Raw genomic sequence first — 26,282 nt, forward strand, 5'->3', positions numbered from 1 at the left:
TATCAAACAATAAGTCTTTTCTAAATCAAAGAATTCTGGCTGTTATAAGAAAACTCCTAAAAAAAAATCAAAACAGATAAAAGATTTCCAGTTAACTCCAGAAAAGAGTTTTAAGTCTCACTATTTTGGGATCTGTTGTTCTGGTATTAAAAGATCAGCATGTACAAGTTTAATTCACTACAATTATACATGAAACCTTGTAATAGTCTCAATTTTAAATACAGTCTACACAGTTTTAGATGGAGAAAATTCAACAGCTGAATGGCAAGGAAATAACTTTTATTTAACTTCTCCGGGATATATACCACCTTCATCTCTATTGCACAGAACCGTAACACTAGCCTTTAATCAAAAAGACGAGTGACAGAGGCCCATCAGACTGCAGACTTGACCCTACCGGCTGACTGAAAAGTCAAAACTGAGTTTTCTGTGGCTTAGGTCTGCCGGGCAAGCACCAGCTCTGCTGCATGCTACCTTTTACGATAAAAGGCAACAGCGGACCCCACAGGAGTCAGCCTCACACGCGGAAACACATGAGTTCACAGAAGTCATCATCCTTCTGACTCTACGTGGGTTTTTCTTCTGCGTGTTTTCAGTCCCTGCAGTGCAGCTACATATGTTCCACTGCCCAAGCAGCACCATAGAGTCACAACCTGGTGATGCTCCAACGCTCAGAGATGTTTACTGAACAGCTCTTGTCAACACTTTCTTCCACCTAGGTCTTGCAGCTAACCTCTTTGCCAGTACACCCCTTCCCACTGCAGAAAAGCTTTCCAGCTCATCAGGATTTCTGCAAGTTTCAGATCAAAAACCACAGGGTGCAATGAGGTCAGGAAGAGACAGTGCAGGTGACCATTAATAAGCATTCAGCAACTCCTAAAGCTACGTATGCAGCGAGGACTAATGCACCTGCTACAAAAGGGCAGAAAAGATTTGTAGAGGCAGGCAGGCATGGGGCTACTAACAAGGCACAAGCAAATTTACATAGGATATGGTGGAAAAAGCAGAGCCATTCAACTGCCAACCCTACATGCTTTTTTAAAAAAAAAAAAAAGGTCAGGCTTATATAAGTAATTATATTGCACTCAAAAGTAAACAAAAACAAAAGCACAGGATACTTGACAAAAATATGACACATTGCCAGTTCTGTAACAAAGAGAACTGGGTAAATATTTTTTTCCAGGACTGAGTTTAGTTATGCAGATAGTGAGGCAGGGATTAATGCCAATCTCAGGCACTCTGACACAAAGCCAAGCTACCATCTTTCACCTATCACCTTCCTTCCAAGAGCCATGTTTTCTTGCAAGCTTATTATGCCTTCAGCACTGAAAAGAAATACAGAAGAAAAAAATTCACATGTGCTGGTTTTGACTAAGGTTCTTCTCCTCCTCCCTCTGAATTCAGCAGCACGCTAAAGGAACAGGATCCAATGTTGTTGTATTAATGATACTTGAGTGTTTCGTATTTCATACCTTGAATGAGTTCCTTTTAATGTGCATTGCAACACATTAAAAGTAAATGAATGCTTGATGTGCCCAATCAAAATCACTAGTGGAAACATGAGTAGGGCACAGAAATCCACGCTAAACTGGCAGTAGGCTTGAAGAGGGGAAAACATTAGAATTCACTTTCCTGTTTTTGTTTTAAAAAGTAAATAGTCATCTCCTCTTGTTTACCAAGGCAGAAGGCACCACATTCAAGAAGCAAGCATGAGATTTCTGGCATATCTGAATTATGCCAATCTGAACACCTTGCCACTGAGCAAAATGTAGCTAAAGATACAAGGTGCTGCAATACTCACATTCAATTCAAATAAAGTTTAAAAAAGAAATAACTTCACACAGCAGTTGGCAAACTCAAGCATCATTAGAGTTGGTACAAACTTCCTCTGAACTTCACATAGCAATTTACATCTAATTCTTCCTTGTACTTCCGACAGGAGGGAAGGGAACCCATGAGCTAATCAGTTTAAAGCTGCTTTGTTAATTCAAAAGGCATAATTTGCAGGGAAATGAGGTGGCCATGTTCTGGGATTTTTGAAACAAAGCTAAGTGCAACTCATTGGATGAGTTATTATACGTATAACTCAAGAATGCTTTCTCATCATCCCATCCCAGAGGTGCACAAATACAGTTCATGTTCCATTTTAAGACTGCTATGGGTGCACGTACACAGTTTAATTCTCCGGCTCCCTGGTGGACTGAGAACCTGAGTTGCTCTAAGGGACACAAAAGGTCTTCCAATTCCCATTTTCAATTAATTAAACATTAATTTTACACTTACTTGATTTGCTCTGACATTATTATTTTTTAAGCTTAATATAAAAGTAGAGATCCCCTGTATCTTTGTATGGCAATGCCATCTCGATAAGCAGCTGCCCCTGTTCTCTTTGGCCCTGAGCTGTCCCTTGCCAGCCTTACTCTTCATCTGCTGCATGGTCTTGGTCCTCCTGGCCCTCACAGGCAGCTCTGCTGCCTGCAGGCAAAGGCATGGCACAGGGTTGGAACAGAAGCAGAAAACTTTTAAGCTGGTAATGCTACCAAAGAAAAGGAAACATGCTTTGACCTCTCTTCTGCATTTGCGAAAGCACTCGTTGCAGAAAGTGTAGCAACCTTCTACTGGGGGCCAAGCAAGCCAAGGCCCATTGACCTTTCTCTGAACAACAGGATCTCCATTTCCCTGATACTCCTAGCAGCTATTGCCCATACCTGTTCCACTTGTATTATTTCTTTTTGTATTTGGGTATTCAAAACAAAACACAAAATGTGGTCTTACCAGTGTTTTATGCAGGGACATAAATATTATTCCAGTTTACAGCACAGAGCTTTTAATATATCCTGGAATCTCTTTTTACGAGGCTTCTCTCACTGCTAGTTTTGATGATACTGCACACAATCAACATACTAATTCTCTACTATATGCCCAACTAGTATAACAAATTTCTGCCCTACACATTCCCATAGCATGTCTATCCTCTTTGTACTATTACCAGTCCATGAAATCCTGTCTGATATTACAGTCTGCTTCTGTGTTGAAGACGTGTTCCTATCTTGTGTCGTCAGTAAATTTTATTCACACACTCCTACTTTTCCTGCCACTGTTATTAAATATGATATTAAATAGTAACATCCAGATCAGTTCTTAAAGATTCTCACTAATCATCTCTTCAGACCCAAATTTTCTCCTGCAGCATGTCCTACTGATACTTTCTTGCAAGCCACTGTGCCCTTTACAATACCCATACTAAACTCCCTCCTCTCTGTTCCATGTAGCATCATGGAAAACGATCCAGATATATCCACTACCCATTCCTACGTGAAGACAAGTAATAATCCTTCACCAAGTAATCAGTTTAGTTATCCTCATAATCAATCTTTGGTAAAGCTGCTTTGCATTTTGTCTTACTTCCCATGTTCCTTTCTTGTGTCTTTCCCATAGAATTTATCCTGAAAGCATTTCAGCCCACTGAGGTACAAGGTGAACAGATTTGTAACTGATCACTGCTCTTCCTGTTCCTGAAGTATTAGCAGCATGTTTGCTATTCTTCTGTCATACGCAGAACTGACCCTGTAGAGGTTCAATTCCAATTTTATCAGTCAGCGAAGGAATAGTGAGGATTATTTATGGACAACCAATGTATGAGTAACTGAAATATCTGAGGACAGAAAGTGTTAAAAGGGAGGAAAACAAACCCTGATGTGAACAGTTCAGATGCACAACATATATGTTTATCCAAACCTACATACTTGCCTGCAAGGGAGGTACTGCTATCACAGCTTCATGCTGTGTGAGATTCAACCACCACAATCCTTACAAGATGACTCCAGAGTTCTCTCTGGGATTCTGTGTTCATCCTCATCTATGTAAGCAAAACTTTAGGAAGGTCATTTCTACCTTTGCCTTAGAGGTCACAATCAAAGCAGTATTTGAATTGCATTTTGTCTCTGAACCACAGCTTGCTTCCCAGCATCATTTCTAACATGAAGAAGATGATATAAAGGTAAGTTACTGAGCCATCAGATCTACAATTCTCCCCTTAATCTTATGCTTTTCTGCTTACCCTCTGATGCTTTCCCTTTTGTTTCCACCTGAGCTGTCTCTGCAAGTAGTTTAACCTTTTACAGAATATTTGCCTCGTTCTCTCCTCCCCTTCTTTTCATCTTCCCCTTTCTCCCCACTCCACATACATCTGGCAGAAAAGCTCTCCAATTTTAAATCGTCCAGTAATAAATTACAATCAAACTCAAACCAGGCCATCGGTAACCACATAATCCCATGTAACAACAGAAGGCCTGATTCTGTGTGGCCATTGAGGTCTCACTGCTCTTATTCATCCCAATGGAAGGTCTAAGTCCAAACCTCTCACAGTATCAGGCCAAAAGTCACCTGCCACTACCTTATAAACAATTTAATGGGTGTCTGATAACACCCATCATATCTCAGAACTGCGTGACAGCTCATGTGAAATAAACAGCTCTAAAACCTCTCTGCCTACATCTGCCATGCCATACTAGGATCTGAACAAACCAGGTACCTGACAGAAAAATTTTAGGAAGTTCCTAAAAACTATTCCAGTCTACCTGCTGTATTTCTACATGCAGAGAGAAACTTCGCTGATAAAAGTCCTGTTGTTCAGAGTGCTGAGGGAAAGATGCATGTCAGATGACTAATGTTGCTTTTCCATATGAAAAGAAGCCCTTATTTTAATGGTCATAATCATAATGGCCATAAGCACAACTTTGAGATGCATGCTATGTTCTCTTGGAAAGCTTCAACAATACTGGAATGTACTTATTTTTATATTATCTTTAATATATATTATATGCATGCTAAAAATAGATGTATAATATAGAGAGATACTACAATTATATATATTTATTACCTTGAATGCTTCTTTTATCTGCATGGGGTTGGCCAAACTAGGAGGAAATAAGAAAACACTCTGTAATAGGTTATATGGTTTTAAACCTCAGGTCACTAAAACTGCTTAGGATGTTTGAGTCATTGAAAGTTATCCAGTAGCAACAAATAGTAGGCAGTATTGCCAGAATTTAGGTGGTTTAAGTTATAAAAAATACATATGCGCTATACCTAGCACTTGAACATGCTATGAAAATTCAAGTCTAATACACCTGTAGTAAATTTTATCAGATCAAAAAGTCTAATGTAGAGTATTTATTCAAAATAACTCAAATACAGCATTTTATTTCCAGTGGCGGGGCAGGGTGGGGGAATCTAATTATTCTTTTCTCCCTTAGCTGCTCAGGGAGTAGCTCTCTCCCAGGAGTATAGCTGGGCTTTTTACTGCAAATAGCACAGTACTTAATGAAAAATAAATAAATAAATATCTTTATTTCCTTTTAGCTGTAGGGTAAGTGGGAGGCAAAGCAAGTGAGTATCAGACTCAAAACAAGATTCCCACTTCCAAGAGAAGGCACTGAACTGTATTCCCCTAACACTATAGGGACAAGATGAAGAAAAGTAAGTTTACAATCCAGAAACAGTTAACACACTGAAACATAACAAGGCAAAATTAAAAATAAAATGCACTTGGAGTAGTGCTGTTACAATGTGAAATGGATTATATCAGCTGGGTCTACATCATCTTTTCTTATATATTTGCATTTTTAAATAAAAACTGGCACAAGAATTGGTAACGTGTTTTGTTGAATATATTCCAGTTAAAACAGTAAAGTCTCTTAACAAAAGAAAAACCCCTAAAAAGCAGTTTCATGTGGGAGAAGGAAACAAGAGGAACATAGAAAAACACGTGCAAAAAGTAGGGTATATAGGAAGTAGCAGATGACAACTGCTGTATGATTTCTTTTAAACAAACTCTTAATTCTACAAAATGCATTATCCTTCTGAACTGCATGCCCAGTAATTTGTGTCCCCGTTTGTTTTTTCTTTCAGCTGAGTCCCCAGCCCCTAGAATAAAGCTGTCACTTCAGTCAGCAGGTGCTTTCATTCCTGCCTCCAACCTACAACAGTTATGACAAGAGATTAAGAAAAACAGCTACCCCGGGCAGCCTGGGCTGGTGCGTAATGAACAGTTTAACCCTGGATAAATCTAATGACAAGTGTGGGTGGCTTTGATTGAAATGACAAGGCAGTTTGTCACCCGTTGCTCTGTCACAGAGATCAGCAGCACTAACATTTTCTGCTGAGTTGAGGGGAAAGCAGCCTGAAACTTGTGTATTTTGGAGAAAGCGCACAAAAGACATTGAAAATAAAAGGGGGTCAGCCTCAGTGTTGAAACCCTCTCTGGCCTAAACAAGTCAGCAGCGGAAGAGACATAGTTTCTAAGATGCTCTTGCAAGAAAGCACCACTGTCTCTGGAGATGGACAGAAAATTTAAAACAAAAACCAAACCAAAATCACAAACATATTGAGCTCTCTTGCTTTAAATTACCTAGAGACTTTTGACAGAGGTACTCAGCTATTCAGTTTACCTTCACAGGAAACTCACAATAGCAACCTGCTTTACTATAGGGGTTGTGTTTTGCTCATTGATGAGTGTTCAGTACCCATAAAATGATAACAGCAGGACTCGATTGTTATCGTAAGTCATTAAACAGTCTTGAGGGCCCCAGCCCTCAATCATCGCAGTTTTCGACGATACTGTTTGTGGTGTTACAGATGTACCTGCTTAAATACAGCAGTTGTCCCCAAAAGACTGCACATACTTCAGTCCTGCAAAGACTTGTGTTTCTGTTTAATCTTAGCTTCAATTAGTGCATTAATTTCTGGACTGTATGAGGTGCTACACAATCAGAAACCAAGTAAACAAGTAACAAAGGCTGGTAAGGGGCACTGGCACAGAAGGAGGCAGTGGCTGTTTGAAGTTCACGTGGCAGATCAGTGACAGTCCTGGATCCAAAAACACCGCAAATGGGAAAGGTATGTGACAGCATCATATGACACCCAGCAGTGTGAGAAGCACTGCAGTTTTCCTGTATAAGAGGGAAATTAATATCACAACTTCAGACCCCGTGACATTATTGAACTTATTCTTTGTATGAATTTGAAGACTGTGGCCTTACCATGTTTTCATTTTCTACACCCACATAGAGCCTTCCTGAAAGCCCCTCTGATTCTTGCCATTAACTTAGCCTGGCAAGTCTAAAGGGGAAGAATTCAAAACGTTTTCAGCCTCTGTGCCTGGAGAAAATTTATGGTGGCTTCTCTGCCTCCCACTCTCCCCACTTCTTTTCACCACCTTGGAAAACCCCTTCTGTTTTAACTTTACATACCTTTTCAGTTACAGACGCCAGCATTTTGAGGTAGTCAAATGTTCATCATCCTGCTGCTTTGGGAAGACCAGCAGCAGCCTTGCTGAGGGTTTGCTACCCAGCACTAATCCTAGGTCATCTGGGTTGATGCAGACACACTATCCAGTCTCACAGCAATCCCCTGGGAACTCAAGACCTTTTTACTGGTCTTCATATGTGTTTTGCTTGAAACAAAAAGAAAGTGTACTTCTCTATTAAAATGTTGCCAAAAATAAGAAATAAATCAAGAAGGTGGATTGATACACTTTCCTTCCACTGAAGCCTTTAATTTAATACAGCAGTTGCAGTATTGCCATTTCAAGAGAAAAAACAGACTCAAAACAAAGATTTCCCTTCTGGCCATAACACAACAATCTGTCATTTTGCTACAGAAGAACACATTCACAGCAGGTTTTTTGGTAGTTATTTTCATCTTGACCCCATTCTAATGTCAGCTGTTGATGTCCAGATCTTTCAAGGAAAAGCCAACTTTGCCATTTCCATCCAACAGATGGTTGCTTAAAAGAAATCCTTACTGCTGCCTTACTCTTGTAGTTTCCAGCACAGCTGTAGCATTCCCAGTAACAAGGGTAGTATCATAGAAAGATATTATCTTTTCAACAGCCAGTCTCAAATTTTGTATCTGATATCAGGTAAGATTTCCCTTTCCCAATGCCCTTTCTATCGTAACTTAAATGCTAACTGATGAATCTCATTCACTCCTTACTTCCATGTTTCTTTGCACTTGTCCTTTTGGACTCTTCCATACAGCAACCTTTCAGCATCCCTACCATTCTGTTATGAAACACTGAATGGATTTTAACCACATTCTATGTCATACTGCTATGTCTGGGTCTTTGCATGCTGGATGTGGCACTTATTTTCCGTCAGTCAGATTTTGCTTTGGCTGATGATTTTTAATTTTTGTTTTAATTTGGTGGTTGTAAAGATATGTAGAGTATCTTACAACTCATCTACTACATGCTTCAGCACTGCATTTATCTTCCAGTCCTCTTCACTCTTGCTGCAACAGCTTGCGTGGAGATACTTTTCTTATCTTAACATGGGTTTCTATTTACATCGCTGGTTTTGTTCACAAATTGCAACATGAAACCACCTCCCCTTGCTTTGGCTGAAAACTCATAATCAAGGGTCCTGAAATATACTTTTGCATAAATAGTTTCTTGCCTGCTCTAGTCTAATCTTCATTCTATTAGTCCATCATGAATTCAGACCCAGAAACATACTATAGCTAATGGCTAAAGCAATTGGCAGTTTATTGCTGGCTTTGCCGGAGACTTTCTGAAAGGCAATTAACCATTCTGTGCCTTGATTTACCCCATTAGAATAGATATTACAGGAACATACTACTTCAGAATAGTAGCGTGAGGACCTATTAATGCTTATGAGGCACTTCTAATTTCTAAGAAATCATTAGATTAATGAAAGTAATGCGATTAGTAGCAAGTGCTGATTCATTAAAAGATTAAAAAAAAAGTCTACACTGGGGGAGGAGAAGGTACTCATGAGATGGTAATTGCTCAACTGTGCTAGGAACACAGTTTATTCTGCAGTATAGATGGTGTCAAGCCACATTCCCAAATCATGTTACAGCCCAACCAAAACCAAAGGCTATCACATAATTCAGGGACAAGGTGAAGACACAATTCACAGTCCTGTCTACACTGCAAGACCAAAATGTGTTAGGCACACTGTAATGACAACTATCAAAAAGCTTGACTGATTTTGCGAAGTGGCTTCTTTCTCTCTGCTTTCACAAAAGAGTCCATCTACAGTGAGGCTTTTAGCAGATTTTCCATTCATATTGCAACACTGATACTTATTGAGGTGCTAATAATAGTCAAAAGTCCGATGCAGCCAACCTAGATTAATTTCATACACTGGGTGCAACACTCTACACAGTTAGTTTCTGACATGTGATGCTGAGTATGAAGGCAACATCTCACACACTGAACAACACAGCACTGAGGCCTCTCTCCTTTCATGACCCCACACAATCCACCCACCAGCAGTGGTCCACTTGGAGGAGAAGGAACATGATTGTGGCAATGACCTACACCTTGGGGTAAGCAATGTGAACAGGCCTCTCCGACCAAAAAAGACATACTTAAGGTGTATTTCCCTATGGCAGAGCATCACCCTACTCTACTCTTATCAGACGGCACAACGAATTAGACTTGTCTCCCTCCTTGTAGCCCAGTATGTCTCAGTCTTATACGTACAGCCAAACAGATGTATGGCCTGTCTAATGGTTTCCTGTCTTGACTTCTTTCTGCTCTAAGAAACCAACCCATCAACACCTTTCTGGAGATGACAATTGCCATGGTTGTGATCAATTGTCTAGATATCTTCTGTCATGAAATTGAACATTTTATTGAAGTAGTATCAAAATAAAACATTATGCTCTTTTTTTCATTTTTAATTCAACAGACAAGTTGTTTGTATTTAATGGTAATTGTAGAGGCAGTTATTGCTATGCTATAGACTTCAGACTTGTTATGATTCAGAAAACTGGGGTTTGATGTAAATTTTAGAGTCTGCATGTCACAGAGCTGCATTATGTTCGTACTTGTAAGCTGCCTCACAAAGGTCATCAACAACAAAAATTCTGAAATTAAACATATTCATGTCCATTACTGTTCAATGAATCCAAGCAAGAAGGCTGCTGAAAAGCACTTTCTTTAAATTTAGTTGCAACTACCATTGCTCTTCCCACACCACTGAGAGTTCAGAGAGCATGTACATGAAAGCAATACACAGGGGACAAAAATCTTGTGTCTCACAATTCCATTAAAAGGATCTGTACTATTCCTTTCTCCACTCTCAGTTTTAAATTCTCCTGAAGCAGCAGTAGTTTTAAACAGTTATTTCTCTTTTTTTTTTTTTATTTTCACTGCCAAAACTAAATTGCTACTGAAATACAGCATTACATTCTAGAGAGTGGGACACATGAAGCCAACCGTAACATAAAAACCCAAACTACTTCCATACCAAACAGAAGAACAATTGGACACAGATCACACAAAGGGACAGGTGCAGCTTTAAAGGAATAAATTAATTGCTTACATAACCACATTCATGTATTATTCTCATCCAAAATACACTTTATTGAATGTACTTCACTAGATTATATGAACATCATCTGAATCAGAAAACCCAGTGAGAAGGTCAAATCATTATTTTATCCTCAGTAAGAATCATTTAGTTCTTCTATTCTAAATTCTTATGATATGAGGTTTGAGGAAAGCTGTTTTGATTCTTTGCATTTTCATTTCCCAATCTGTCCTTCAGGGATAATAAAGCAAATCTGACCACATAGAGAGACCGAGAGAATTTTGTTCTCTCTCAAAGCTTTTTTACAGCACAAAAATTACAGATTTCTCTAAAATAATACCAAAGGTGTTACTCTTAGCAGGCTCTTGTTATACAACAAATTCTATAGTTTAAAGCCAGGAAGTCTGCTAGCCCTTAACTTCCAGTAATGTAATTCTAAAAGGTGACAGGCACACACATAAAAACTTTTTTAATATTAGAAAATTGTACTGCATCTGATCTTTTTTTTTCAACAATTATGTTAACATTTTGTTTCACAGATCAGGGCAAACTGGATGTTATCAAGCACTATTTCACATTTCATTAATATTTGTGTTACCCAAGCAGAAACTCCTGTGGTTCAGTTAAGACCCGTATATCATTCTAATACACATATACCTTAAAGTATTTGGTTTAATTGTAGCAGTTCTTATTGCGAGTATACATCTTGTGTGAATTTGAGAAGGTAACTGGTCAGTTACTGTGATCTCAGATTTGTATAAAAAATAGCAAATTAATAAATAAGATGAATGAAAAATAAGAGCACAAATAGGGTTTACAAGACTTTCTCCTAAGAAAGGGTGAATAAGGCACTTGTAAACTAGCTCACAGAATAAATACTGAAATTGCAATTTCATACTGGGAAGTTGAATCAGGACAGATGAATCTTTAATACATACATGGATCATCACAGGAAAGAAGTTTGTGTTGCTCATTCAAAAAGTGACTTCAAGTAGAGACCTAGTTATAAGTTCAGCATGTCAGGTTGTAAGAACACCTGGGAATGCCTGACTTGCACTGGACACATGCAAGACATTACATATGTGTGTGTAGGAGAACGTCCAGGGATATACACATAGTAAGGTCTTTCAAATATAATGAAACTTAAAAAGGTATTTATGAATTCACATTTCTGGATTTTCAAACCATTTAATAGCAGTCTTTACTATTACAGAAATAATAATAAATCTCAGACGTGTTACTGCTGGGGAAGTAAATAACTAGAAAGATATACCCACACCTCTTGCTTATAAAAGACAAAATCCAGGTAGTACTCGGCAAGGGAAAGGAAGAAGAACAGAAACAGGAGGTCCCAGCAGCAATAGCACTCACTGTCTTTGAAATAGTAATGTCAAGCTTAAAAAAGAAATATTCCATTATCTCTGGCACCTGCAGAAAACATTATTCCCCCCACATTGGGCTGCATGTATGTAATAGTAGAACTTCACTTACTCACAGAAAACTGCTGTTTATCTGATAAAAGATGAAAGACTATCAATAGATTTTGTAATTTTAATACATATGCATATAGCAGTAAACAAACACTTGCTAAAGATCATCCTTGATCCTTATTAAATCTACATTTAAAAATGGCTTCAATAATGGAAGTGAAACACATTTTCCTGCTAATATACCAAACAGCACATATGAACTTAATGGGTTTGCACAGATCTGCCTGTAACACATGCTTACAAGCACATCCACACATTTTTGTCCCGCTTTCTGCACATACACTTGTGCAACATCAATAGCATCTGTGTTTTCATCTAGCCATTAACTTATATAGCATAAATATATCTGTAATATGCTTGATTAAACATCGGGTATTCTTGTGTACCTCTCAAATATGTAATAAAACGTCCATTCCATAAACTCAGCAAACTGCTCCCAAGTAAGAATTCAGTTTCTACCCCCTTTGCCCAAAGAATAACCTATGCCCAAATTATTCGGATGGTGTGAATCCTTCTGATCCCCCCAAAGTAATTCAGCAACCAGTTTATAGCTATTTTTTATAATGTGCACTCTCATTTTCAGGTCATCTTCTCTCCTCCCAGTGTATTTTAGACAGCAAAATCACCTGTCTGAAATCCTCTGCATGAATACGCAAGTAGGTGTTCTTTCACACTCTACATACAGATGTTGAAGAGGCAGTGTTTTGATGAGTTATACATAAACTCCATTCAAAGTGCCACTTGACTTTGGGGCTTTAATGCCAAATATTTCACACTTTCCCTCCCTTCTCAGCTCAAGACCCCAAGACTGAAAGGCTTTGGAAAAAAAATCCAAAGTAGCTTTCAGGCAAGCTCGCACCCCTCTGGTTCTCACACACGACACAGACAATAGATAAGTGCCATGCACTGAGCATTTTCCAAGCCACATTACAGATATTACCCTGTATAAGCCAAAACACCCAGAACAGAAGCTCTGCTGAAGTATAGGTCCCCTTAGGCAACTTCGCTTCTTAGAAGCCAGAGACTATGGAGTTCAAGACCAAGGTGCTCTATTCGGCGCCTGAGGCTAAAGAGGCTACATACACTGAGCAAATAAACTGCAGTCAATCCCCAAAGGAAGTCCTTGCCTTGATGCCTGGTTAATAGTTAATGCATAGGGCAAGTCCTCAGCAGCCAGGAGATACCTGTGAGAAAAGCAGCATGCAGTTATAGGAAGACAGACAGCTGAGAGCTGAACTTCAACATCTACTGAAATAGCAAGAACTATTTACATTAAGAATAACGTATGTTTTAATTAGTCTAAATGAGATATTTAGACATTACAATCATCAGGTCCTAGCATAGGTATTCTCATGGGAGTAAAAGGTGGCTAGAATAATTGTGCAATTACATTTGTGATCCCAATATTGCTGTCCCTAAACAATAACACTCAGATGCCAAACAGCTTAAACACTGTCATGTTTAGAGCTGTACCGGCATGAACAGTGACAGCATGCATGTGTTGCATGAACAGTGACAGCATGCATGTGTTGCATGGGACGCAATAAATGTTTTCATCTCTACAGCACATTTTCTAAAGAGCTCAAGATGCTTTGTAAGTGTGAAATAACAGTCTGTACAGGACATTATTTTTTCCTCTCTTCACTTCAGGAAGACTAACAGCATGTCCCTAAGTGAGCTTTTACTTTTTTGTTTCTCTCATCAGTTCAATTGAATCTAGAATGATAGAGGTTTTTTAAAAAGAGAGGGAAGGAAAAAGATTGGCCATTTTCCCAATGCAAGCAAAGGCTGTCCTGTAAGCAGTAAGGGTCACTGTGAATGTAGCAGCAAATTAGACATAGCCACTATTTTAATTTCCTATATATAAAATACATTACACTGGAGGATCTAAAGGATACCTGATAGAGCTCAGTTTTCAAAACACCATCATAAAATAGGCAAATAAGCCTCTTTGTTGATTAATCAATTACTAAAATAGCATACAGTCTTCAGGACCACGTGTGTTAACACTTTAAGCATTATTTGTATATCAACAACTGGATAAGCAATTTAAAGTTAACAAAAACAGCTAACAAAGCGGCCCATCTTGATTAAGCTTGGACACTGATTTACTGGAAAGCCTACACACATTCCAGTGGTTTTCTAAAGGTTACACAGTAAATCATCCGCAATTAAAAGTCCAAAACCTGTGACCCCATTTTTCCATTGTCTTGCTTTACCTAAAAAAATAGCACTGTTTCATCAAGGGGAGAAAGACTCTGTAGAGCAGCGAGGATGATGGGAATTGTCAGAATTATCTACAAATCCTTCAGACAAGATACCAAAGTTCAAGCTTCCCAATTTAAAAATTTTACATTCCATTTGTATTGATTTTTCTTAGTATCTTATTAGCAATCTTCCTAATCAGAGAGATAAAAAGCACCAGAAGATACTTTTAAAATAGTCAGAACTACAACAAAACAAGATAATGAGGAGTTAAACAAAAACATTGAAAATTAAAACCTCAACACAAAACTGCTTTAGGAATTAAACATTAATTAACTGCAGACTTCATTAAAACCACTTTGTAAAACCATTTATACATGCAAATTGACAAATAAAAGCTAGATAGTATAGCTACTTAGAGGCACTCTTTTCCTTGGGTATAAGATTCCTTCTTACTATGGATGAAGCTGAACACTACTATATTTTTATTATAGTACGACCCTGAAGCTTCAAAAGAGGTGAAAACCCCACTGAACCCAAAGGCACAGAATGAGAAACTTTCTCCTTTCCAAAAATGTTTGTATATGCTGCAGTCATTATGGAGGCAGCAGTGGCTCACAAAAACATCACTAAATTGGTTTTCAACTAGCTGATAACAGCATATTTCATTTAGCATGGATCTTTGTGTGAGCTGCAAAAATCTGGCTGAGCAGTTTGGTAAATGCCCAAGCAGGTTATCTGAAGTAAAACTCCTCCTGACACCACTGGGGAGCTGCTTAAAGAAGATAGCTAATTTAAAGCTAGTTTAGGTATGTTTAAATAAGCAGCATTTACTAAAACACTGACATGACCTAATTAGAAGGGGAAAGTTTTACAGAAATTAAATACCATCCCCACATTACAGTTACAGCATGTAGACAGCACATTTAGAGGTGAAGCTACTTGCCAAATCTTTTTAAGTACCTGAAGCCCTCCTTTCTGGCTCCAGATAATCCTCTTCAAGAAAGGTCAGCGCATGTACTGGGCTTTCTCAGACTGCATCTTCTGATTGTACTTCATATAGCTGATTCCCTCAGATCCCTGCATACCCTTAAGATTTAGTAGCCTAGGACCTTCTTCTAAATCTTCCAGTCCTGTATAATTACATGTGGTTTCAGAAGTGACAGAATCATCAATAATATAAGCATATATTATCAGTACTCATATTGATGTTATTCTTATATATACCCATGCATAAGAGAACAGAACCACCTCCATGCCCCATTTTGCAAACAGTCTCCCACACAGGAGCCTGCTTAGGGATTCTAGTCACGCTGAAATACAGTTGCTAGTGAAGAGAGCACAACAATTTTTGCAAGGGTGGATGGGGAAACTCTTAGATACATATACTCCATTAATTGGCTGCAAAGGATTAAACTGACTCTATAAAAAACTACAACTTAAGTTGAGATTTTGGGCGGTTTTTTTGGCATAGGTTTATCCAGGTCATCAGAAACACTTCCCAGTACAAATTCTGATGGCACTTTAATCAGGGAATGTTTATAGACTCCCATTAGAATTTCTCATCACCACCAGTGAGTGTCCCTCAAATGGCTTAGCACATGGAAGTCCCGTTCAAGATCCTGCTCCAAGTCAGACAGAATAAGGAGTTGAATCTGGGTTTCTCTCTTGCCAAACGCAGAACACTAATTGCTGAAAGACTTTGTTTGGTGTCTCACACAAATACTTTGGAAGGGTTTGGTTTACCCCAGTAGAAAACAAGTGGGGGTGGGGGTGGGGGAATTTAAAATCTTGCAAAGTTTTGCATAAAGTTGCTTCCCTTTAAGCCCTATTTTAAACTTCATATTCATTCTACTAAAGCCATCATGTCTAACAAATAGACATTTAGCACAAGATGTAAAAAGAAGAGCAAAAGAGAAAGGGGACAAACCTGTTAGCTACTTCTTTGCAGCTGAGAAAGATAAAATCAGATAAAAACACCCTGGAAAAGATGTTACAATAAGATAGGGCTGAAGGTTCATATCTGTAACTTCTTTAAGAGTTATATAAAAAAAAAAAAAAGAAAGAAAAAAATTTTCTCAAGCCTGAAAATCTGCTGCTGCTTTTCCGTCATAAGAGACATAGCTAACAGCAGCAACAAATGCATTGTAGTGCTGCCGGGTTTTTGAGGCAAGTAGTAAAATAACATCTGAGTTATTAGAAGAAAAGAGATTAATTTAGCTGCATGAACAGACAAGAGAGGGAAAATTCCGGTTCTGTCTAGTTCATATTAATACCAGAGACATCTGAAATTTAAGAGAGAATTCAAAACAAGGTAAATTAAAGCTGCTGCTTCTAGAGAGAAGTAATTTTGTGAGAGACTCCTGTTTTTGTTGACATTTGAGTGCAAGGAGAAACACTTGGATCAAAATGCATCCTCAGGAAAAAAGTCAAGTAATGAACTGACTATGCATAACTTTCCATATTTCATTATTTTAGGCAAAACTCTAAAAAAAAAAAAAGCAAAACTCTTGAAGGTCTGCAGTTATTTTCAAACTTTTCGGGACGGACCATAATTTTGAAGTTACAAGCAGTCTTCATCAGAACTTTAGATCACATCTAAGACAGCATTGCTAATCATCTGGGAAGCAGTTGCCTTAAAACAAATTACTCTGAGTTCTCTCACAAGCTTTCTGTATAAAGAAAATGGACAATGTTGTGCTATTTTCAATAAAATTACTCCTAATTTGCAAGGGAAAAAGAAATCCATATTCTCAGCAAACTGTATTGAGCCTGATGCAGAAAGTAGAGGCCATCTGCCAAAATTGGGGATGCAAAAGCAATCACTCCATGCAGCGGTTTGAGCTTTCAAGCAAGTGCATTTTACGGCTTGCTGGCAGTCCACAGCCACCCATATGTGCCTTGACCCACATGGACCAGGTTATGGCATTGTGCTATGGGTGCTACTGTTCACTGCATAATTCTGCTCACGTACAGCATGCTGTGCGTGTGTAGACAAAGCTCCTATCACCTCCCTACTCAAATAGAAGTCTCAAACAGAGACTGGGTCCTACCGAAAGCATAATTAAAACTGATTTTATTGAAAGAGATTTAGAGATATTTTTTCCTTTCTATTATTTTATATGCTTATTTTGAGAAGCTAAATTCCAGAAAGCCTTTATGGCATACATTAGATGCTCATTTTTTAAATTAACTGGAATGGTGTTTGACCTTCTGCTTGAAATCCAGATGGGTTAATTTTGCTTACCTTCTCTGGTCTACTGGGTCTAGTCATGCTTATAATACCCAAATGCTCAGTTTTACATTTAAAAGAACAATGGTTTCAAGAAGTTAAAAATTAGGCAACTTGTGATGGGATATTACTACCTTTCCTCCTCAGGAAAAGGGAAATCACAGGACAGTTGTTGAAAATGGTGGATTTACGTCATTTACTTTCACCAATTCTCTTTAAGCTTACCACTGCAAAGATTTAATTCTTATCCTTTATTCACATCTTATCCTTCATTCCCCAGAAAAACTTATGCAGAGAATTTACACATCCAGAGAGAGACTGAAAGAACCAGAAGCCCATTACTAATGAAGAGCATGTTACAGGTAAATGAGGAAAAAAAATTGCAAGTAACAAACAAGCACGAGGTCAAACCTATCACTACTATCAGCCTCCAAAGTCAGTTAATGATCACATGGACTACTTTGGTTGTGTTGCATTTGTAATTCTTCAAATTCCAACAGACTATTAATAGCAAGATTAATATTAATATATTAATAGCAAGAATTAATATATTAATAGCAAGAATTGTTGCACTTCCTGAGAAATATGAAAATAAAAAGCTTTAATAAAAGAAACCAAACAAACAGACAGAAAAATGCATACTTACATTACTTCATACAGCACCATTCCCATACACCTCTCCTGAAAATCTTTTATTACAAATTCCCTTAGCAGGTTCTAGTGTATAATGACTAAGACTTTAAGAATGAGTTCACCTGTGCACACTAACTCAGTCAGGTATCATACCTTTGGGTAATAAACCTTAAATTAGCAAATGAATCATGAAAATTAGCAGCAAGTTGTTAGGAAGAAATCTGTAGAATTGAAATAATATTCTTTAAAAAATTATCAAAAGAAACTAATTTGCTACAAGAAACTTTATGAACAGAGCAACTATACTTGAAGTAATTCACAGAATTGTTTGTTTGTTTCTTAGAAACTGTCTTTAGGTAGGCTTTTTTTCACAAGATACCAATTATATAATATTTCTCTCTCTCTGTATCCTGTCTTCCTTTCTTCAGAATATAATTCTTAACACAACTTGCAAAACTTTATTCTACTTTTTCAGTCTTCAGAAATGCACCTGCATGCTTGCACAAAGTGCTGCTGAAATTACCTTACTTAAATAAAAGCCCAAAGCGATGATACTGTGTAAATTCACACCATGGAGAGAAAAACAGAGACAGAGAGAAAGAGAGGGAGATGACTCCACATAATTCCGGTAAGACTCCTTTCTTGCAATTGGTTTTACATGGCTGGACAGGAAACAATGTAAATTGCAGCAACACATAGCAGATAGACACAGAAATGACTTCTACCAAAGACTTGATGTTGGGTCCTCTGACTGAAGCTTGCTGATATACAACCAAAAAAATGATCTAATATTATAGTAATTACATGACTATAATGTATAATATGATACAAGTCGAAATTTTTCTTTGCAAAGGTTTAAAATTCTGCTGTATTAATTGTGAATTGTAAGGTCCCAGCCCAGGAATTGAATTTATGTATACTTTTTAAAGACGTCATTCAAACCATTCAGCTATTTCTGAATGACAAAACAAACATTTGATAACTAGCAACGTGCAGTATCTAACATTAGGAAGTTGACCTCTTTCACTGAAATGATGTTTGCCAAGCATATTTAAAAAGAGATGTTGTCATACTATGCCAAACTCTGGCTTCAAATTGATCTGATAAGTAATAAATTATCGTATGTTAATTTTTAGTTTGATCTGAATTTCTATATTAACTAATTCAAAATAAATGTTTTGCAAACAAAGTAGCTAATTAGTTTGGGCCTCGCTCCTATATACAGATGCCTGCACAAAGAACCTCAATCCACTTGCAGGACCTGTGCAAGTACGAGGGTTTGCTCTCACCCATCTAATAGTTACCAACTGGACATTTTTCTGTTTTGCCCCTCCCAAGCCTCACTTCGCTTTGTGAGGAGATACACATCATGGGGAACTGGAATGAATTTACAATACATATTTATGCATTAAATATTTGGGAAGCATTTTTAGAAATATTTGTTTATTTTAGGTTTGGCTGTCATGCCAATGACAGCAACATTCTAAGTGAAATGAATGCAAAACACCCACACTCTTGGCTGGAACAAATTGATTATAAAATTTGGATGAACAACCAGAAAGGGTTTTTTTTTTAGTCACATAGCTCTTTCCTTTATTCAATGCCCAGTGTACACTTACTTGAAATAAAACACCACCCAAATTAGTATTCCCTTATTAATTTCCTGGATATCGCATCTTATCCCATTAGAAAAGTGTCTCAGTCCATTACTCTGACTTTTTTTTTTTAAATAATAAAATTTATTAATTCATTTTTACGATTCAAATTTTGGGGCTCTTAGGAAAAGTTTCTCTAAGCGTTCTCCGGTTCCAAATGTTTGATGTGCTTTTCTTTTTGACCAGAAAACTATTTTCAGTGCTTTCCAACCACGAGCATCACAGCATCCTGAGGCAGGCTAGCCTATCACCTCCCCTCCAAAATAGCAATTGCCTTAAAAAAAAGAAACAAAAAATTATAACTGACAGGTTATATAGCTGGTTTGCTCTTTTTCTGTTTCTGGAGCCAGGCAGGCTTGCATTTTCAAGATTTCCTTTACAAGATAGGAAACTTGACCAGGAAACTCGAAAGGTTTATTTATGGTGAATAAAAGATTAGATTTTCACCTAAGACAACAGCTTGAATTTAAAGTAAATCATATATGATGAGATTTCTTAAAAAAAAACCACAGATGACAACTAGCAACCTTCTAGACTTATTCAGTGTGTCCTACTACAGTTTAGGCTATCATTCGTTGAAAATTTTCCAGCCTTTCTCCCTTGTTGGCTTCCATCAAATTCTAATTTGGTATATATTTCACCTCCGTATTATCTGAGCTTTCAAAGAATTGTGTTATCATTATGGCTTCTCCTTCACTTGAAAATATAACAAATTGAAAAATGTTCTGTTACTCAGAAAGAGTCAGGATATAGATGAAGTTTTCACTACAGTTACATCACATGAAAGAAATAGGCCAAATAGCATGAGCATTTCATCAGGCTTCACAACCTGCTTGCCAGAAGCACAATGTTTAACATACTCTCTCATACCAAAAGTACACAAAGAGGGAAAATTCCAAACATGCTGTTCTCCTCCTAAGACTTGACAAACATATAACAAAGTATCGAGAACAAAATACATAAAGGACTTCAAAGGTTGATGGTTTATTCCTAGGAAACTTGTAGGGATTCAAATATTTCCAATCTATACAGTTCAAAAATTGAGATAGCTTCTATCCCTTAAACAGAACTTCCATAGACACCAGTACTTGTGATCTGAGGCTTAGGAGCTAGCTGTTTTCAATTCTATTTTTAATAGCTAAATTGTCAAAGGAGCGAAAGAACTACACATCGGTAAGTCTAACTTTCACAAAGATGGATATATCCATTGTATGTGGCTAAATACATGCATTTTCACTGTCTCCCAAGATCTGTGCATTTGAGTGAGTAGACTGAAGAACTGCAAACTAAGCTTTTCATTTGCCTGCACATTTTATCTGTTATATATGAAGTTATAAATCAGTTGCATAGGACAAAGTGGAGTTAAATGCCTTCATTGCTTTCCTGAAAAAAATCTGATTTAGGCTGTCATATTTTAAAAGCTAAAAATACTATGTATTTTTTTAAAGAAGCAGAACTGAATTTAATTAAGAAAACAATATTCAAACCCTGTCTCAAAATATTACATGATACAACAGTGCAAATCAGAAAAGTCTGCAAAATTTCAGCTTCTCGCAGACTCTGGAATGGCATAAATTGTTTTCTTAATGCTAAAAACAAACAGCAGTGAAACTTTAATTTAGTTGTCAACTGAAGTGATATCAGTAGAACAGTGAAAATAACAATATGCTTACAAGTACACATGCACACGGACAAAGTAGATACCTTTAACAGGATACATATTTTATGTATTTTTAAGAAGTTGTATCTTCCATTCATACCACCCTAAAAATGTATTCTATTTTCTTGCCAGAATGGCTGACATGTCTTACAGTTCTACATACAATATAGACATTCAAATGTATCATTAATTGGAGGAGGGGAAGGGGATTCAATGGTTGTCTGCAATTGTGCAAACAAGTATTTTTTTCTTTCTTTTTTAAAGGGAATTTGATCACAGTTTGGAGATCGGAAACAAAATTTTTATATATATATCTTTTTTCCTTGCTTATGGGTTTACTCATTGTGCTAGTCACAATTCAAGTTTGTGTGAATAACAGAAAACAGCTATCAAAAGTGTTCTTCACATGAACGTTCATTCATAAATCAAGTTCTCATCCCCTTTAAGCCGCTAGTGAACCTCCTATTCTTCCCCCACTTTGGCTTTTTATCCACATAGTCTTACTTAAGAAGGACACACTTACATGGAAGAAATAAAAATATTTTTTCAGATAGCTTTCTCTATTTTGTATATACTTCCCATCTAGCATACATGACAGACCAAAAGGAATGCAATCGTTAACTTGTTACTTCACTCATTAGGAATCTTGCTTGGAAGGGTTCAGATAGAAAGCGCTAACTCTATAACAAGCATTAGAGAATTGAATATAGCACTGCAAGAGCTCAACAAATGGCCCTTTACAAAGAAATGCTACGTTTGCCTACATTTTATTCTATTCGCTAATGTGCCAGTTCATAGATTTCGCCATGAATTATTAATGAATCATTGTGAACAGGCAGGGAAAAAAGGAAATAAAACATGTAAAGTTAAGCCTTTCATTTTTTTTCCCCTAGATATAACAAGAATTCAGCTAGGAGAACTTAAGACAGCACATAAGGACATAGGGATGGTAGCCAAAAAAGTCTGTATTTACTTGTTTGGATTTCCCAGATAGGCTTGTAAACAACTTTTAGTTTACAAATCTCATAGTCTGCAGACCTGCTAAGTCATCTGATGAAAAGGAAGGAACAAATGAACCCTAAGACCCATTACCTGTCTATTTTATCTTCCTGTCCATGAACTGATTAAAAAAAGGCTCCTGGCATGCTGGTGCCCCATGGGCAGAAGACATAGCTATGCAGAGCAGCAAAACATTGTGAAAATAAGCCGTGCAAGTAATATCTGCCAAAGGCTGACATATTTGAGTTTCCGCAGAGTTAGCAAAAAACAGGACACTGTCCAATTCTGTTTAGCAGACAATTCTGAGAAAAGTAATTTTGTAAAGAAGTGAGAAACAGGGAAGGGCTGTCCTCAAACTCTTGCACATATATTTATATACATGTGTATGTTGTGTATTTGTACAAATCAAAGTGCCATCTCATCAGCCTTAGGAAAAAAAAAATCTAAAACAACCAACCAATATTGCCCACAGTACTGTTTTATTGCTATTGAAGCCAGTAATACTTCAGATTAAGAGCTCTGTAAAATGTATGAAGATTTTTTCCATTTTAATTGTGGTACTTGGGTAGAAATCTTCTAATATTCTTCTTATGTCTCAACGAACAACATGATTAATCAAGTCATCTGCTCAGAAATTCAAATTCTTTACTTTTATGCACTTTTTAACAGGGTTACAGGAGGATCTCAGCTAAACTTCCAGATGTACATTTTTGTACCTTTGAAGGGGGAATTGCAGAAAACTAAATGTGTGTATGATATGGCTTCTCTCTGTACTTGCTTGAAGGCCAAATTTGAGCATTCTGAAACTTGTGGTCTGGTGTCAATAATTCAAAATCTACATCAGAATTTGTGGTCCATCTCTAGAATTACTTATTTTAAAATTTTTTTCTCATGCGTGACATTTACTTCAGTACTCAAAAGATCAAAAGGAAAAGCTTTGCAAGTTCATCACTCCCACTCTTGGTAGCATCTTTCAATTGACCATTTGAAGAATAAGCACAAAATGCATTATAGTGAAGTGGAATGAACTCACTCTAAGGTGGTATGCAGCTTACTGAATCTCTGTCCGCTCTGAGCTTGTTTTATGAAAAACTAAAAGTTCACTCTAAGGAGGCTTGAAAACACTTCAGGCAGGAGCGACCTCTTCTCCTGTTCATAGCTCTGAGCTGAAAAACCCACCTGTTTGGTCTCATCTTTGAATTAAATTAATGGTGATTTTACATTTTTATTATTGTGTATTTTGCATCAATAACGCAGCAACAATTCCACAAGTTTTGTGCTACATTTCTTCTATTCTACCTATACTCTTAGGCTAAATACTACTATTCTTCGAGCAATTACAGGTATACAATCAAAAATACTTCCCGTCAAATCCACAGGCAACCATCTCCAAATCAATGGGAAGGGTAGCCTGTTCAAAATTTGACCCCACGTATTCTTTGTGAGTGTGAATACCCCTAAAAGCTTTGCACCAGAAACCCCTACAGGGCTAGCTTTACCCATCTGCAAACTGTATTATATGTTTTTCAATAAAAGTTTTCAGCTAAAAATGTACAAACAGGAGCCTGAATTACTGATATCTTGTGACAGATTAAAAGGAGAAAATGCAGAAAGATTTTTTGCAGATGCCTTTTGAACTAAAGTGATTTCCATACTTTTATAGCCCTATACGCATCTGTGGATACAGAGCAATGTACAAGAAGTATCATACTTAAGTACAGTAGATATCAGAAAGGGACAGAGGTCCCAGAGTTTGAATGGAGGATGAACAGAAGGCATGCCTACCACAGAGCATACGAGACTGCTTAAAATCCTCCTGAAACATAACCTCCACAAATTACCAGAACTCGTTCCACAGCGTTAGCAAGCGGCTGCAAAACCGTTCTCTAATCTCCAGGAAACTTTCAAATAAAAAGTCTGTGGCGCTTGCCACAGCTCTTCAGCAAAAGGATGGTGCGTTTCTTAAGTACAGTTAGGGTGTACATTGTGGGGTAAACTCTTCCAGTGGATTTTGCTTTAACACACGCTCAAACATGGCCTACGAGTACTGGCTGACTTCTCCAAATTCGGGCCTTGGCTGAGGCCTTCTTTGGATGTAAACTTTGTTGCTCTTTTGATCTCCTTATCCACTAAGAAGAAGTACATTCTTCTCTCCCAAAATTAATGTGACTTTTGAAGATTTGTGCATACCAAAGCTGCTTCACTTTCTGCCCAAGTGGGGCCAGGATATACACCGCCATGACTAAATATATAAAGGTAAAAATTACTTCATTTTATGCTGTGTCTAGCAGAGACAAGCATGAAGGCAGAGACATGAAAGGAAGGACCCTACCCTTTTTCTTGTCACCTACACCCCCGTTTCCAGTCTGCCGTGTATGCCATTTACTGCAAACCAACCACCCAACACACCGTTACGAGCAAAATGGCTCTAATTTTACCTAACTAAATTAAAAGCCTCTCTTGTGCAGATTACTGCAAGGGCCTACATTTTCGTTATTGTATCAAACTTCCCCTTTTAAATCACAAGGAAAGCTGCCCAAGTGAGGGCTGAGAGCTTTATTTAATTACAAATTAACTAACTTGTAATTAAATGAGCAGTCACTCCCGCAGGAGAAGAAGCGGCTGCACCGACAGCAATGGCTGTCCTCGCCTCCTCCTCCCAGCCCTCCAGAGGGTCTCTTTATCACGGGGCAGTTCAACACAACGAGTCCTGCCGCCTCGCTCACAGGCGGCCACGATTCCAGCCACGACGAGGAGGACGGACGTGGCTGAGGTCCTCATGCAGATACCCTCCTGCTACCAAAATGGTGGTGAATCCACCAGAGAAACATCGTGCTCTTTCCTCAAAGGAGCTTTAAAATAGCCCCTCGCAAAATAAAAGCCTGCCTTACCGGTGACTGGGAGCTGTGCCTGCAAGACGGCAACGATCGCGACCCTCCTCCACTTCATCTTGCTCGCCCGGGCGGTGCTGGGGAGCGGGAGGCCGCGGGGCGAGGAGGAGAAGAGCTGCCTCCCCGGGCTTTGCTGTTCCGCCGCCCCGCAGGAAGCTCGGCTCCTACGAGGCCTTTCCGAGCCCACCTGCCGGCAGCGGCGCCCAAGCACGCGCCTTCTCTGCCTCGCAGCCAGGCAGCCTCTGAGGTCTGGGGTTTACGTTCTTGGTATCGATGTTTGGTGTTTCCTTTTGTTTTTTTTTTTCTTTTCCTCTTTGCAAAACGGGTTTTGGTGGGTTTGTTCTGGGTTTGGTTTTTTTTTTCAGTTTGTCTGATGGCTCCTAGGTCATCCCGGTCGGCAGCTGCTGATCTCTACAAGGGGCCTAGAAAGCGTATCAGGTATCAAATTTGGCCTGGCTTCAAAAGGGATAGTATATATAACTACGCCCAGTGCACAGTACGGCATAAATAGAAGTTTAAAATTGTAAATTATAGTCACGCTTGAACAAGTAGCTGGCTAAACTGGTAAAGATATAAAGTTCACTTCTAAATCTAATTGAAATACAGCCTTACCATGAGCAACTGAAAGCGGCTGCACTCTCAGGGCTACGGGGCGGCCAGCTTCAGGGACAGCTGGACTCTGCCCATCGTTGGAGGCAGCATCCACAGGACACAAAACACCAGCACGGCTGGCTCTGCCTGGCTCATTTCAGTCGTACCGATCTATGAAATGGAGATGCCTTTTGATGTGAACGCACTGGACCTTTGTATTTTGAAAGGGTGTCAGCGCATGAAGAGCCCTGGGGCCATTTTGTCCTTGGAGCCACCGCAGCCCATAGAGAGGAGAGCCTGTGTCATCTCTGCAGGAGAGCACAGTGCGCATCTTCTCCTCACTCAGCTTGAAACAGAAAGCTTGGCAGCCTCTAGCTACGCATGCCACTCCTACCTACTGAGCGAGCAGGCCATGGGATTCAACCTTCTTGCTGCTTGAAGCTGTCCTCTAGCAACAGATCCCGAGGCAGACCGGCACAGCCCAGGAGTGGGATGAGTGGTTTGAAGGCGGCTGCGGTCTGGGAGCTAACAAGGCTTTTCAACCCCACGTCGTAGGCTTGCCCGTTAACACGGTCCTCAG

The 26,282-nt window shown here is 38.5% G+C and overlaps 1 protein-coding gene across 3 annotated transcripts in view; it reads right to left on the reverse strand.

Annotated features, from left to right (window-relative positions):
• The window catches only part of CD247 (CD247 molecule), a 58,910-nt gene extending 33,512 nt beyond the window's left edge, over positions 1-25,398 (reverse strand). For 2 of the 3 annotated variants that reach the window (XM_069785456.1, XM_069785455.1), the window contains exons 1-2: positions 7,254-13,338; positions 4,883-4,919 (exon numbers count right to left, since the gene is read on the reverse strand). In XM_069785456.1, the coding sequence (XP_069641557.1) occupies positions 4,883-4,919; positions 7,254-7,277 (61 nt within the window). In that variant the 5' untranslated portion in view covers positions 7,278-13,338. Of the gene's footprint in view, positions 1-4,882; positions 4,920-7,253; positions 13,339-25,111 lie in introns of those variants that run through there. The other variant, XM_069785457.1, reaches the window with a different exon arrangement.
• Between the last annotated feature and the right edge of the window lie 884 nt (positions 25,399-26,282).

Source organism: Haliaeetus albicilla, chromosome 6 (genome assembly GCF_947461875.1).
Source record: "Haliaeetus albicilla chromosome 6, bHalAlb1.1, whole genome shotgun sequence".
In the NCBI taxonomy this organism is placed as follows: domain Eukaryota; kingdom Metazoa; phylum Chordata; class Aves; order Accipitriformes; family Accipitridae; genus Haliaeetus; species Haliaeetus albicilla.